The sequence below is a fragment of the Myxine glutinosa genome, chromosome 10 (genome assembly GCF_964187855.1).
Source record: "Myxine glutinosa chromosome 10, kmMyxGlut1.1, whole genome shotgun sequence".
Taxonomy (NCBI): domain Eukaryota; kingdom Metazoa; phylum Chordata; class Myxini; order Myxiniformes; family Myxinidae; genus Myxine; species Myxine glutinosa.
The window spans coordinates 25,167,417-25,183,252 of record NC_136270.1 but is presented as its reverse complement, the minus strand read 5'-3'; the positions used below and the strand labels follow the sequence as shown (position 1 = coordinate 25,183,252).

The 15,836-nt window shown below is 44.2% G+C and overlaps 1 protein-coding gene across 1 annotated transcript in view; it reads left to right on the top strand.

Moving 5' to 3' along the window:
* The window catches only part of SMG1 (SMG1 nonsense mediated mRNA decay associated PI3K related kinase), a 302,694-nt gene that overhangs the window by 40,409 nt on the left and 246,449 nt on the right, over positions 1-15,836 (top strand). Inside the window, exons 11-16 of the mRNA XM_068125825.2 lie at positions 2,735-2,959; positions 3,122-3,223; positions 6,183-6,473; positions 6,811-6,941; positions 7,083-7,244; positions 7,509-7,627. Coding sequence (XP_067981926.2) covers positions 2,735-2,959; positions 3,122-3,223; positions 6,183-6,473; positions 6,811-6,941; positions 7,083-7,244; positions 7,509-7,627 — 1,030 coding nt within the window. The remainder of the gene's footprint in view (positions 1-2,734; positions 2,960-3,121; positions 3,224-6,182; positions 6,474-6,810; positions 6,942-7,082; positions 7,245-7,508; positions 7,628-15,836) is intronic.

Sequence of the window (15,836 nt, the reverse complement as noted above, 5' to 3'; positions counted from 1 at the left end):
CCATACCTGCCTATCATGTCAACGCTATCACGTCAAAATTATCTCCTGCTGCTAGCTGTGCCCTGCGCCCATTAACGTCACTCATAGTAACCTCCGCCTTTCCTTCTCAGCTCTTGGCGCTGCCGTGGTTGCCCACGCCAACCCTGCACCCTTTCTTCTTTGCTCTCGGAGGTCATGCGGTTGCCGATGCTGACATCTACCTTTCCTTCTCGGCTTTCGGCGTTTATGATATTGCTCCCACTGTTCTCCGCCTTTCCTTCAAAACTCGTAGGCCCGGCGCAGCCATATTCTCTCCTCCCCGTATAAGCAAGCTTCCACTGGAAAACAAAGTGCTGACTGAATTGCATGACATCCATTCATCCACAGCCTGAGTTCAACATATTTGTCATGTGAGGAGTTGTTCTATCCAGTTACCAAATGTTATCAAAGAGTAGTCACTTGGTGCTCTACACATGTAGGCATGAGCTAACGTCTTTGACTTGGTTGTTGCTGGCATGATTGTCTCCTACAAGCAAGTGCCAGCCTGTGACTCTGGAATCGACCGACATTCCTGGCCCATTGTGTTCAGATTGTATGGTGATACTCGGTACCCCTTTCTTGCCAAGCTGGTCAAGGCACTGCTTGGTTTATGGGAAGTTTTTCCCATATTTCCTGTTCTTTGCTCAAGTCGTCATTCAACCTGATGGATGACATTCTGCCAATGGACAGAACTGCTGTCACTGTTGAGAACTATGAAGCAGTTGCTGTGGTAAAGTCTGTGAATATAAAATATAACTAAAATAAATAGTTGTGAATATAAACACAAATAACTGCCATGAAGGATATGCAACAAGCCTTTGCCATGGAGAAACAAAATTATTCTGGGCACCTGAAGGCCATGATGTATACATCATAGAGAAAAGCAGCAAGGCTGCAGCAGAAGTTTGTTTTGGGCTCTGAAGCAATAGGCAGCTGCAAATGCCAAGTCCTCGCTTGAAAAATCCAAGTGGCAAGCAACAACCCACAAGTCTGCAGACTGTAAGCTATCGGCCTCAACGACTGCAACCTCAACCCCATTCGAGTCTGCAGCTACAATCACAGCCACCAAGCCAACAACCTTAGGTATAGCAGGGAAAACCCTGAGAGCCAATGAAGAGCAGCACCTGTTTTAATATAACTACAATAAGGCAATACCTACTCCTAATGGAATCTAAAATGCCTCAAATAGTGTAAAACCAGGTGTGATTAGAAGATGTCACACACCATACCAAAATGGCAACAAATACAGCCCCAATGATTGCAAAAAAGACAAAAGAAAAATACAAGATGAAATACCAGTAGACATATAGTGGCAACTGGGTGAAAGACAAAAGAGCAGGGGAAAAAAAAAAGTTGGATAGATTGGGGATAGACAAAGGAGGATCACTGGAATGGCTGAGAGGTCAGCTTAACTTGAATGGAGAATGTATAATTATTAATGCCCAAGACCAAGGACACTACACCAATGGTTTTAAAAAGATGGCAGGATTGAGTCAATCGGACAAGTGTAAGGTTCTGCAAGGTATATACAGAAGGCACGAGTCACCTCCTATCAGGATGTAAATAACTCGTGTCAGAGCAGCTGTACACCCAAAGGCACAACAAGGTAGGTAGAGAAATCCACTGGCACATCTACAGAAATGTCAATATCCCAGTTCCACAAAACTCATGGAAACATGAACTAAAAGCAATCGTTGAAAACAATGATATAATGCTCACATATGACCCCATCCAGTGTGGACAGAGAAAACAAAGCATTGCGACTGGACTTTTGTCAGGAACAAAAGGGAAAAGACAGCATTGTTGATTGAAATTTCAGTACCCAGCGATTTTGGTTTGAATCATGCAGAAACCAAGAAAATGACCAAATACCAAGACCACAAGAATGAAGTGAAAAGATCCTGGAAGCTGAAGAGCGCCATCATTGTACCAGTGATAATTGTGGCACAGGGAATGATAAAGAAGAACCTTTCATAAATCTTTTTTTTTTTAAACATCCCTGAGAACATTACCACAAACGAACTACAGTTGGAGGCTGTCTGTGGCTCAGTGACAAAACAAAACTCTGAAAAGAGCCCTTGGAACAAAACTCTGAGAACAACACAACTTACCCATGAATCGCAATCCTTCACCGAAGAGGGGGTGGATACTTTGAATCCTGGGAGGACTCCGTTCCACCTTCTAAAACCCAAATTATGGAGATAACAACCAACGACACGCACACACCCTTATTTGTGGCTTCCTTTCAAGAAGGCAAATTCTCTGCCGACATTTCCCTCGCCCCCACTCCTGTTTCAGATGTTTATTTTGTTTGGAATATTGTCAATATCACACCAGACTAGGTGTTTAAAACATATTTGTGTTTTACAACCATTAACAAACTGATTCAAGACTTGCAGCCAATAAGTGTTCAAGAAGTTTGAGGGTTTTTTTTCACTCTGCGGATTCCACTTTGACTGATATTGAGGATATTATTGTATCATTATCGAACTGTTGTTGACAAATTGTGCTTGTACTTAAAATAAATGTCTCCTAAACCTTTTTGTTACCTCCAAAATTGTTTTGCTTTGGTGAAGAGAGAATGAATCTGCTTTATTGTGTACAGGCAAGAAATTTTATATTTTGCAGTTGCTAATTAAATACCATCCATGTGTGATGGTGCCTGATAAGCGACCGACACACCATGCTGATTGGCCTCCATCTCATTCCACTTCAGGTACTCGACAGAGTTGTGAATTCTGTTGAAATAGCGCGATGCACCTCTTTCTCTGAGGAGCTACTTACCGCAGCCAATGATTGCGTAGGGTTTGTCCTCGTCGGCCTCGATGCTGGGACAGCACCACCCACCCCGGCAGTCCTATCATTTGCTGCGGAGCAAATGCAGGCGTGTGTGTGCTGTTCTACAGAGTACATTGTGTCGCTGCTTTCCTTTCTTGCTTTGGTGAGCACTGAAACTTGTACTAGACCAATAAAAATTCTTCAATGTTGCCACTTGTGCTCAGATGAAGTTTGCCAGCAACGAGCTTTATGGCAAGAGTGTGACTTTATTCTTGTTTGATATTTGGTTGACTTTTCAAAATGTGTCCTGTTTTTGATTATTCAGATCGTTGAGCAAGTCGGTACAAACCTGCCCGCACCATTTGTGGAGAAACTATTTCTTCCAAGTTCGAACCTTCTGCAGCTGCGTTACCGATGTGAGGTTGAGGCAAGTTTCCTGCAAGTGTTGCAACATCCTTGAAAATACCATAAATAACCATGATTATTGAACCTCTATGATCATATGCTTGACAATGATGGTTTTCAAACATTTTTCCCAGATATTGTTTGAATTTTATTGGTGGGAATGTCAACTTTATTGTGTGCGTTACTTTCTTACTGGAAGTCGAGATATCAGCTCTTCCCCAATTTCCAATGAAGCATTGGGGTAAAGACTAGGAAATCATCTCGATTACCATTTGGCTGCTTGTTTGCTTATTTACTTATTAACTTTATTTCTTGTTCACTTGCTGTTTTGTGGTCACTGGTACACGATCACCCTTTTGAATTTTATTTATTTATTGTTCAGCAATTTCGATCAAATTGCACTTGCGAATCAGCATTATCAAAAAAAACTAACGTGGGCAACATTTCAGACCGCTCAGTTAACCCACTGCATCGTCTATATGCATTGTTACCACAAACAATTGTAACCATTTTCTTTGCATTGAGCAGGAAGTTTACATTAATGATGGATTGGATTTTGTTTTTTCCCATGGGAGCAGCAGCTTCATACCTGTTATTTATAATCCTGCACACACGAAGCGAAAAATGAGGTTAAGCAATTGTTTCACTTCTGTCTGTCTCTCTGTCTATAAACGTCTGTTTATGATCGAGGAACAATTTGATTACAATCGAATGATATATTTTGAACATGAATCGGAAAACGAACCTTTCGCAGTACTTTGGCTCTGAATTTGTCCCGATCACGCATAATCAAGCAATTTGTCGCGATCAAAATTGAAAATCTTTCCAAACAGGAAAAGTACTGTTATTAAGGATGTTAGAAAGGACACAAACAGGCATGGATAACTAATGTAATGTCTTAAAGACACTGCAATAATGGCAGTAAACCTCCGGAATTTATTTTTTCTCGGACTTTTGAAATCTTTATTTTATTTGTCCCCTGCCGGTTTCACCTGAGGGCTATAGGTTTGCTGTCTGTCCATCTGTCCATCCCACCTGTGGTTTTCTATACCTTTTCCCCATACCCTTTAACATATTCAACTGTAACTTGATGCATACAAACAACAACAACAACAACATGGTTTTATTATGCATGTGTTTATTATTACAAGTTGCAGAACACATTTGAGTTTCAGGGTGTTTCGCAAATTTTTCATGGAGGTCTGCCGTATTTGGACTTAGAAAATATCACATTCTACATGGGTCAATTTTCCAGACTTTTTCCCTTTTCCCTTTACCCTTTAACATATTGAACTGAAACTTGGTTCCTGACATTCCTCTATTTACACCCATTCATTTTCTGCATTTTTGGTATAACACCATGGAAGAATTGGGGAACACTTTTCAATTTATGCCTGTGACATTTGATTTAACGCCATTTAACCCCTTTAATTTTTATATTTAAATTAATTGAAAAAAACCACATTCGGTTTATGCCTTTTTGATTTACACCCGGCTTTCCAGGAAAGTATCCTGGGCATAAATAGAGGAATACCTGTACATGGCTTTGTTATGACATGTTACAGAAACTGCAACTTATTCTGTAGCTTTGCTTACTGTTACGGAGTCCTCTACAATCTCCTGGTCTCGGTAACCTCCGAACCCCGAGAGGAGCCCCGGCAGAAAAATATGTTACCCTGTGTTGAAAATCAATAGTGAAACCACACCAATGATTACAAATGAACAAAATTGTATTAGGAATCATACACAGGAATCACGGTACAACAAATGGCCATTAAGAGTGCACTCTATTTACCATTAATAAAGTCAGGTAACTCACTGCGCTGCCAGCGAGTGAAAGGACACTCCTCAATGTCTATAACCTTTTCCAAGGCGTATGTGATTCGCTCCAGTGGTCAATAGAACGAAATCCGGTCGAAGCCCGAATCTCGCTCTCCAGTCGATATCCGAAGCGCGTACAGTTGGCCTTGGAGATCGCCCCGCCAAACTGTACAAGGGCGCCCTCCAGAGGCGAACCTTCACCGCTCACTCAGCAACCCGCAACGTAATTGGAGACGAAGCGGTCACACACACATCCCCGACAGACGGTAGGATGTTGGTGTGAAGATGACGTGAGGCAAAACCTTTGTTGGTATCCGAAGCGCGGGGTTCAAAATGGCCGACGGCTCCTGCTTGAGCCGATGCGACGAGGTGAGGATTCGTCGGAATCACAGCGCCCAAATCTGACTACGCAGATTTCTCCCCCTCCAGCGATACTTCCTATCGCCGGATGTCCTTTCAAGGAACTCAAAATTCCCTCGCGACTGTCGGTAGACCTTGCTCGTTATGGAGCGCTGACGTCACGCGTCTTCTCCGACTTTGCTCGCGCCGCTTCCCCCTCTTCCTCTCTTCCTCTCTTCCGGTTCGGTTTCCTGTATCATTTAAAGTTAGCCTTTTTAACTTTAGATAACCGTTCCTGAATAATAAACCTTTTGAAGATAATAATAGTACATAAGATCAGAACTACGTCAAGTGGGTGAAAACCCCAATAACCGAAGTTACGAATCCGTAACACTACCTAAATCAATGTGTTCTGTATATGGCTCACAATTGCTGAGTGTTTGCAACAAGAACATTCATTGTGACCAGTAGGGGACATTTGTTGCAAAGCAATTCTCCCTGCTGTTTACATTGAATTATATACTTGAACACGAGAACACAAATTGCCTTTTCGATGCTCTCAAAACCTTTCCGTGTAGCAGTACTTGGACAAAATATGGCATTTTACCTCATCACGGCAAATCGAATTTGCGCTCATCGACCCCGCCATGTCCTTGTTTCTCAAGACAGCATGGGGTAGTGTTCTATGAACTCTCTAGTTTATTATTATTTTTTTCTTCACCGTTTCAAAGAAGTACCAATAATGATCCTTACTATTGAATTCTATTTTCGTTCATAAGTTATTTATTTCTTTGTATTTGTACTATTTTTTTGTTTTTTAGGTGATGAACAGTGCCTTGTCCTTGTACCAAGCTGTTCTTGGTCTCAAAAATATCCCAATCCTGGAAACGGTGTACAAACTTCTCCTTGGAGAAACAGCCTGGGCCCTGAGTGCCTTGCTTGAGGTAATTGAGAGAGATGAGAGTACTTCTGAGGATGAAGAACACTGGAAAGCCATCGTCCATCCAGTGTTTGCGGGACAGTTTCCCTCTCCGGATGAGGCACAATCCATCATGATTTTCAACCTTTGTGCCCTAAGTGCTGTAGGAAATGCCAGAAACTCCATCATTGGGGTAAGGCTGTTTGCTCTGCAGCATTTGTTAGAGGTGTGTCTGCACATGTCTGTATGTGTCTTGAGTTTTGTGCATATTTAGTTGGGCGTAGGAGAGGGGGTGGATGCCTGCAGTGCTCTTTTATTTGAACTCTTTTGAACTGCTCTTTTATTTTATTTTATTAGCTCTTTCACGAGCCTCGATTATGTATACAAAAGTGCACGGACATGTCATTTTCATCTTTCACTGTGTCAGTGAGTTAGGCCTTGTGGCTTGACATAGCCTTGCATTTTATCCGATTATAATTGTGTTTTTAATTTGTTACAACCCTCCACCCCTCTCTCATTCTCTGCATCAGATGTGGGCCCTCTCTCCAACTGTGTTCTCTCTGTTGAGTGACACCCTCGCAGTTGTGCACCAGGATATTGCAATCCACTACCCAGCTGTTCAGTATTCAGTACTGTACACATTATACTCACATTGCACAAGGTAAATATTCATTTTATTACTGCTGTTCAAACAAGCCTTTGTAGTTGTCCACATTTTTACTTTTTATTTTGCAACAATAACCTTTGGTTGCACAGTTTGGTAATTTCTATCCTTCTCCTTTGTCTCATCTTCTGTCTTTAGGCATGATCACTTCATCTCCAGCAGCTTAAGCTCATCCTCTCCAGCTCTATTTGATGGGGCTGTGATTAGTACAGTTACCATGGCTACAAAGCAGCATTTCTCTACCACCCTGGCTCTTATTGGTTCTTTGTTGCAACAACAGCGACCGAGCCATGACAGTCGGTGAGTACACTCTTTATGAATAATTTTTTGGCGAGGATATCTCGTCATTGTTTAAGGCTTTGTGTGGAACTTGGACAACATGCCAAGTTCACCAGAGCTTTCCATGCTTTCCACTAGCTTAGCACCATTTGTCATGATTTGTGTCATGTGTGTGCATGGTGGGATCAGTGGATGCATACCTTCTGCATATTTGTATCCAAGCTGACCGTTGATTGCAGCATTTTTATGACGTGGTGATTTTATTCTTCACTTTGGCCATTTCAGGAAATTACTGCTCTCTTGGGCATCCGAGGTGACTTCCTTCATGTCGAGTTCTGAAGCCTATGCTCCACTCTTTCTCGTCCCAGCCTTTAACACATTTTTTTGGGGCCTCTTGACAAATGGTAAGTTAGCCATGCTTCAAAGAAATTGATGTGGTTATGTTGATTTTAATTTTTTGAAGAAAATTTTCGAATCCCCATATCATCCATAATATTAGTTTCTGCAGTATGTCTGGTTATGAATGTATGGAGACAAAAGGTCTGAAGGTGAATATCGGAAAACGAAGGTGATGGCAAGTGGTAAAGCATGTGGTGAGGTTGAAAGAACTGGGAAGTGGCCGTGTGCTGAATGCAGGAAGGGTGTAGGAGTGAACTCAATTCAATGTACAATGTACAATGTCCGCTGAGTGGGTTCATCAAAAATGTAGTGGTCTGAGAGGGTCATTAACCAGTATGGCAGCTACATTCAAATGTAAGGTGTGCACAGAGGGAGCTGCAGATGGAGGAAATGTTGAGTTGGATCTTGGAGACGGCGTGAAGCTGGAAGGTGTGAAAACATTTTGATACCTAGGAGACGTGTTGAATGGAGAAGGTGGATCAGACTCCAACAGTTGGTCAAGTGAGATGTGCATGGAAGAAGTTTTGGGAACTGAGTGGCGTGCTGACGAGGAGGGGAGTGTCGTTGAAGCTGAAGGGAAAGGTGTAAGCTGCATGTGTGAGAAGTGTTATGATTTTTGGGAGCGAGACATGGGTAATGAACGTAGAGCAGCAACGAAGGCTGGAAAGGGTGGAAATGCGAATGGTTCGGTGGATGTGCGGAGTATCGTTGAGCGAATGAATGAATTGTGAAAGATGATGGAAATAGAGGCTGTGATGGATGCTGTGAAGAGAAACAGATTGAGATGGTTTGGTCATGTGTTGAGGAAGGATGAAAGTGACTGGTTGAGAAGAGTGATGGAAATGAATGTAGAAGGAAGTAGAGGACAGGGAAGACCGAGAAAGACTTGGCTAAAGATGGTCGAAGAAGAAATGCGGGCAAGGGGGTTAACAAGGAGAGATGCAGAAAATAGGGCAAAATGGAGAAGATTGTCATGGGGACCGCAAGGCTAACCCCCGCTCTAGTAGGGAAAATGGCCTTTAAAATGCATGTTGTTGTGTTGTTGACCAACTTTAAACTGGCCTGACTGATTCAGGAAGATCATTTATGAAGACTATGAACAGTGTTGGATCCAGTATGCTGCCCTTTGGTATACCACTTGTCACTGGAACAGAAGTGGATGCAATTCCATTTACTACAACCCTCTGTGAGTGGCCTGACATATGATTTGATCCACTTAAGTAACTTACCTCTGATCCCATTACATTCAAGCTTCTGTAAGAGCCGGACATGAGGTACACTTTCAAAAGTTTCTGTTGTCCAAATACACACAATGAAGACTGTGACCAGCATCGAGTAATTGTGACCACTGCCCTAAAACTTCCAATCATTGAGTAGTACAAGACCCCACCATTCCTGAATCCATGCTCTTCATCACTTAGAAGATCACTTCCCTCTAGTCTAGATGGCTCACAAGTGCATCCCTGATGATCTTCTCCATCAGTTTACTGAGCACAGACGTCAAACTTGCTGGATGATAGTTTTCTGGATTGCACTTCTTCCCTTTCTTTAAGATGGGCACTACATTAGCGTGCTTCTAGGATTCTGGCACCTCGCCCTCTATCAAAAGCTTATCAAAGATTATTCTAAGAGGTTTGCATACTTCCTGATGTCTCTTTCAATACTCGCGAATGCAATCCATCAGGACGCGAATGCATCCCCCCCCCCCCCCCCCCCTCTTCCTCCCGGGGAGTTCCCATGATCCGAAAGCGATTGTGCAGGCTACTGTCTTGTATTCATGTCTCAAGTTTCAGAACAATCGGATGGGTGAAAAGTGAGGAGTAGCAATACTAGCAAAAAGTTAGCGGACGGACGGACAGGCATCCAGATATTGCGATCCATTTTATGAGTTCATCTCTTTTAGAATCGAGATGAGATGACCTAAAATGAAGGACAAGCCATGACATCTTCCATCCTCTATCTATTTGCCCATGACTCCACCGTCTGCCGTGACATCCCTCATCGTTCAGGCAGGCAGGCTGCAGCCTCTTCCCTCTCTTCAGAACTTGGCAAAATCACAATCTGGTCAAACACTTGGAACATGTCTTTCAATCCTGACAAATCTCACTCTCACCATCTCTCTTCGAAAGTACAGTCTGGCAAACCCTCCTATCGACTTTCTTAACAATCCTATTCAAGAAGTTCAGTCATTCAAACTCCCGGGTCTCACTGTCAGCCATGATCCACATTTCAAAGTTGGCCTCCAAAGCCAGCTGCCGACTGGGCATCCTCCGCCGTACAAAGCCCTTCCTTGGCACACCTGAACTCATATCCACTGACCAGGCCTTCATCCACAGCTTTATGGAGTACTACTCTTCCCTCTGGGCAGGCTCACCGGTCTCACACCTTCATGATTATTGGAATCTCCTGTGATGAAGCTGAGTCTATTGGCTTACAGCTTTTGTATCGGAGACAGGGCGGTGGTCTCCGTCTTCTACCATCTCCTTTATGGTCTTGCACCCTCTGCTCTTCCCATGTTTTGTCAAACCCCCAACCCCCAGGTTTCTACAGGGTGCACACAGTCCACCGTCAACCCCCATTCTGGGTGAAACTCACAAAATCCAGGATCACTGCTCACCTCACCTCTTCATTTGTTCCTTTTTTTTCTTTCTTTTTTTCCCCCTGCCTGTGGAGTCAACTTCCACATTCTCTTCAATCTCATCACTTCCTTCAGGTCTTCATTCTACACCCATTAAACCCCACCCACAAACCCAAACCCACCTCCTTGAATGTTACTTCTGTATACGTTGTTCACTCCGTGCGTCCTCCCTCTACCCTACTTTCCTGCCCACATCCCGTATTTGTCCAAGCCTCCCTCTATTTCATCCTTCAAACCTGCTGTTGGTGTTTCTCCCCCCATCCCCATCTCTCCTGGTCCTTATGTTCTGTTGCGTCCTGATCTGTTTTGGGTTCTAGCTCCTCCATGAGCCTAGACTTTGTATACATGAAAAACCTCAGTCACTTTTGTCAACGGCATTTAAATTGTCGATGAGAGCCAAAATCGGCTTATTATTTGTTTTTGTTTTGTAATGAAATGCTACGTTTGTTGTCGTCGTAGGGGACCACAATATACACACTACATGACCAAAATGTATATGTATGTATGTATGCATGCATGTATGTTTGTGTGTGTGTATATATATATATATATATATATATATATATATATATATATATATATATATATATATATATATATATATATATATATATATATATATATATATATATATATATACAGTGATCCCTCGTTTATCGCGGGGGTTACGTTCCAGAACTCCCCGCGATAGATGAAAATCCGCGAAGTAGCAACCATATTTTAATTTTATTATTTATATATATTTTAAAGCTTTATGACCCTCCCCACACTCTTATTAACCTTTCCCACACTCTTATTAACCTTTCCCATACTCTTATAAACACTTCCTATACTCTTAAACACTTTTTACACTCTTAAACATACGTAATTTTAACAACATATAAAATTATAATGGGTACTCACCATTGAAGATACTGTAGCGACCCATGGGTCCCCCAAGCAAGACCAGCATCAGAATCTCCTTGCTCCAGCCGGTGACGTCACCGGCGGGGATCCGCGGCACCAGAGTGGCTGGTCACGTGACCACCAAAGCGTGCCGCGCGTGCGGGTATAATCAGCTACACCTGTTGATCACGTGACCACCGAAGCACGCCACGCTTGAGAGGCGTGGCTTTCGGTTTCGGTTTCTGGTTGTGCTTTATAATGCAGCCCGATAAACGGGCTTTTCAGTGTTCCCGAGTTGGTTTTGAGAATAAATATCTTCTCGGACGAGTTTGTGTCTTGCCCGTCATTTCGTCCGTATCAAGCAAGAGCCCCGGCTCTTCAATACTACAACTTGCGTGATGAAGATGATGATGAATTAGCTGTGCAGTACTGATGACGATGAAGGTGATGACGATGAAGGTGATGACGATGATGAATGTACTGCACAGCCAGAAAGAGCATTACAGTTACCCATTACGTGGGTAACTAGCGCAAGTGGAAGCTGCCGCATCTGCGTTTTCCATATGCACGACTCTTTGTCTCTTTGTCTACTCTTCTACTGTACACTATGTACAGTATTTTATTTCTTGTAATATGTTTTAGTTACTGTATTTTTCTTATTTTTTTACGTTTTTTTATTTTTTAGGCTAGAAAATGCTTATTTTACCACAAAAATATTTAAAATAATAGTATATAAAAATACATTTATACCGCAAAATCCCGCGATATAGCGAAAAATCCGCGATATAATTTTACATATACTAGCGAGAAAAACCCGCGATGTACCGAAGCCGTGAAAAGTGAACCGCGATATAGCGAGGGACGACTGTATATATATATATATATCTATCTATACATGTATATGTATGTATGTGTATATGTATATATATATATTTTTATATATATATATATATATATATATATATATATATATATATATATATATATATATATATATATATATATATATATATATATATATATATTGTTACAGACGCGGATTAAAGATGTTAGTTTACCGAGCGGTTTGGTATTACCGCGTCCGAACAGTTACTCCCCGATTAGAATCCGATCCCGCCCGATTCCACTCGAACGTTGGCCGAATCGCGCTACGCTAAATCAATGAAGGAAAGGACACAACGGCTGGGATAAATGCAACGACACAAGGGGTACAGTTCTCAAGACCTCCGGAGGAGGATATAATTGGTGATGCAGAAACGGGTAGATTACACGGTAAGAGGTAAAGCACAGAAAAGATGGGCACTTAGACACAGTCTTATCTATCCCCGACAGACCACAGACAAACGGGACAAGACTGACTTACACGGGGATTGATGGCAGGGAAGGACAGGCAGTCGATAGCACAAGGTGCACCTTGGCTCAGGGGCAGAATCAACACGGTCCGGTCCAGAGATGCGGGGAGGTATTGTAGCGCTCGGAGGTGGCGTCTTCTCTCTCCAAGCTGAGGGCGCATCTCACGTCACCTCCCTCTTCCTGCGCATGCTCAGCGGGGAGTGACACGCCCTCGGCTCGTTGGCCCCGCCCCAGATGGGATCGGTCCGCCGCTTCTATTGGGTGCGGGGGGTTACCGGGCTCCGCCCTTGACGAGGAGCTGACAGCGAGCCCCTGCGTGGTAACCCCGTCGGAGCACATATTCAATGGCGGCTAACCAAGCCGGAGTGAGGATGCACACTCCCCGCGCCGCCGCCGCTGTTGTTGTTGTTGTTGTTGTACCATGAGGAAGAGCTGCGGGGAGGTATTGGGAGGTCCTAAACTTTCTAACGGTGCCATACAATCACATTCTGGTGCAACGAAGAGTCAGAATTAATGGAAACGAGTCCTTAACTGACATAGACTAAGAATAACTAGCAAGATGTCCTATAGTTGTCTACGTGAGATGCGGTGGACCTGGATGCGACATTTAATGGGGGAAATAGGGGAAGGTCGGGTCTACAGAGTGTTGTTTACAGAAAATGGGACTAGGGAATGGGGGATTGGGGATAGTTGGGAAGTATTGGGGAAATAGGGGAATATTTACAAGCGGATATGGATGGAGGCCAATCTCATATCCGCAACATTGCACCCTTCTCTACCTCGGGGCGTCCCGACCCGATAAATTTTTACTTACTTTAGTGTGGCACTCAGATGTAGTTCCCTCTACTATTAACTCAACCCTGAGTGCGACAGTTTTACAGATGTTTACAAATGAGTAAATATGTCCCCCTGCGACGTTGCACCCTTCTCCTCACAGAAACACACCCACAGGATAACCGAATCGCGGAAGGAATCCTCAAACTAAACATACAGCCGGTAGGGAGCATCATTTATACAAGACTACACTGATATTTACACTACGATCCAGGACCTGTTCTTTGAGGAACACATGCAGATGTTATGCATAGAGAGAGAGCACGCATGCCAGCACCGATACACCAACCCACGAGTGCCCTGTGGCCCTACGGCCTTTAATAATGTGCAGAGCACCCCATCCAAGCACCGAAAGCACCACCCCATACATACAGTCAGCACCATCCGGTGCACCAATAAAGTGTTCATAGTCACCGGTGGTGTCGCAGCCGGCCGATGTTCTGCCGCTGGTCTTGCCTTCTTGAAGCACTTGGCCTTCTGGCTTCTTTAAAAATAAAGAAAGGCGCCAACCGCGTCCATTTCTAAATTGTGGCCGTCAGGGGGGTCAACTATAAGTGGTTCACCTGTATGGCATAGGTGCCACGTTGACCCAAAGGTCCATCAACGGGTGGTGCTTGCCCGCAAAAGAACTGCGGTCCATGGTGGGCGGCCACAAAATTGCGGTCCATATGGTGTATCGATCCAGGCAGCAAGCAGCGAAAGTACAGGCCCACAACTGCGGAGCCAGCACCTCTCTCTCCTCTCTCTCTGCCCCAAAGCCAGATCCTCGGAGGTGGGAGACAAAAAGAAGACAAGTGAGTAAGGTGGTAAGGGCGCAAAAGTGCACGCAATGTAAGGTAATGCACACTGGGGGCACATGGGAACCAGGTGAGACAGGTACGTTCCTACCGTACGCCCCTCCCCCCACCAGGTAACCTACATTGCCCCTCCCTTACCCCTTACTGTATCCACAAAACACCACACTACCCATAAACATCTACTTTACACATCAACAAACGTCCCTACTGTCTTCCCCGTTTCTCCCATAAACCAAATTCGTCTTCTCTCCCTCCTAACCAATCAAATTTGCCATTTCCAACTCTCATCAAAATTTGCCATCTCCAACTCAACATCAAAATTTGCCATCACCAATTCATCATCAGTCCCTCCTAAGGAGGGAGAGATGGAATCACCCCAATGTCTTATCCACGTCGTGATGCGTCTCACAAATCCACACAGCAATTCTCATTTCCTGCAACACAGAACAAAGGAACACAGGTGTGGAGTCATCATCATCACAGGTAAGTGGCTGCGTATGGTGCGACAGGTTCATCAATCCTAACTATTTCCTAAATGACTTTAACAACTTTACATTACCCGGGGTCTTTCCCTGCCAATCCATTGGCCAACTTACACTATGGGTTCTAAAAACCAATTCCCATTGACCAAACTGTGGTGCTTCTCAATTTGGGGTCTCACTCCCCCCGATTCATCTCCCGGTGCCCTCGCACAATTTCTGGGCTGTGACGTGTAGCTCTCCCAGCAGGTCTACCCACCTGCACACCTCCACCACTGTAGTTGCCACCCGAGCTTACCTGCTCCTCACCCTAACCTAACTAACTGGGGAAGGCCCTCTTGCACTCTCACCCCCTCAGTGCCCTCTCTGGCACGGGCTGCCCGATCCACACCCGGGATCCTCAGGCACCCACTGACACTAACGGCTCCCAGAGTCCACCTGCGGCCTCACCTGGCCGACATCCTCACAGTGGTGGAGTGCCCAAACCAACTACACACACTAACAGGCTACACGCCCAGCCATTTCCACAACACTAATGCACCCATTCACAATACCATTCTGCAACCGCACCACAAATGCCAATATCCAACCACAATTTACCTATACCCTCTACCTAACACTTACACTACCCGCCCCGGGTACTCGTGAAAGGGGTCCACTCTTCCCCCATTCACACCTTCGCACCATGCACACCACTCCGTACCACTTACTCCAACTCTCTCCACACCACTCATTCCAATACTCCATGTATTCCACACACCTGTACTTGCACACCTGTGCTCTCATACTTGGTGCCGCCTGCACCCTTCTCTCCCCTGGACCATTTGGTCATCACAACACGCAATCATCATCACTCACTCATACACTGCTCCATTCACCTGTTCAGTTCTCACACAGCATCATCTCGTCTAACTACTCCCCTCTGAAACTTGCGCTTCCCAGTCGTCCCTTTAAACTATTGCGCTCCCTCGTCATTATCATCCATACTAATCTACCTGCGTCCCCACTACAGGTATCAGTCACTAACTAACCTTAACGTTACCTAATGTCATCTTCTAGGGCCCTATCAATATAACCTAACCCACCCGGGCGAGTTTTCACTGCCATACACCCCATAATCTATAGCGCATTTGCCCCACCTTTGTGAGGGATGACAGAGTTGCCATCCCACCACATCGGGCATCTCCCACTACCAATTTTGCACATCAAATTTCAACAAATCAAAAAT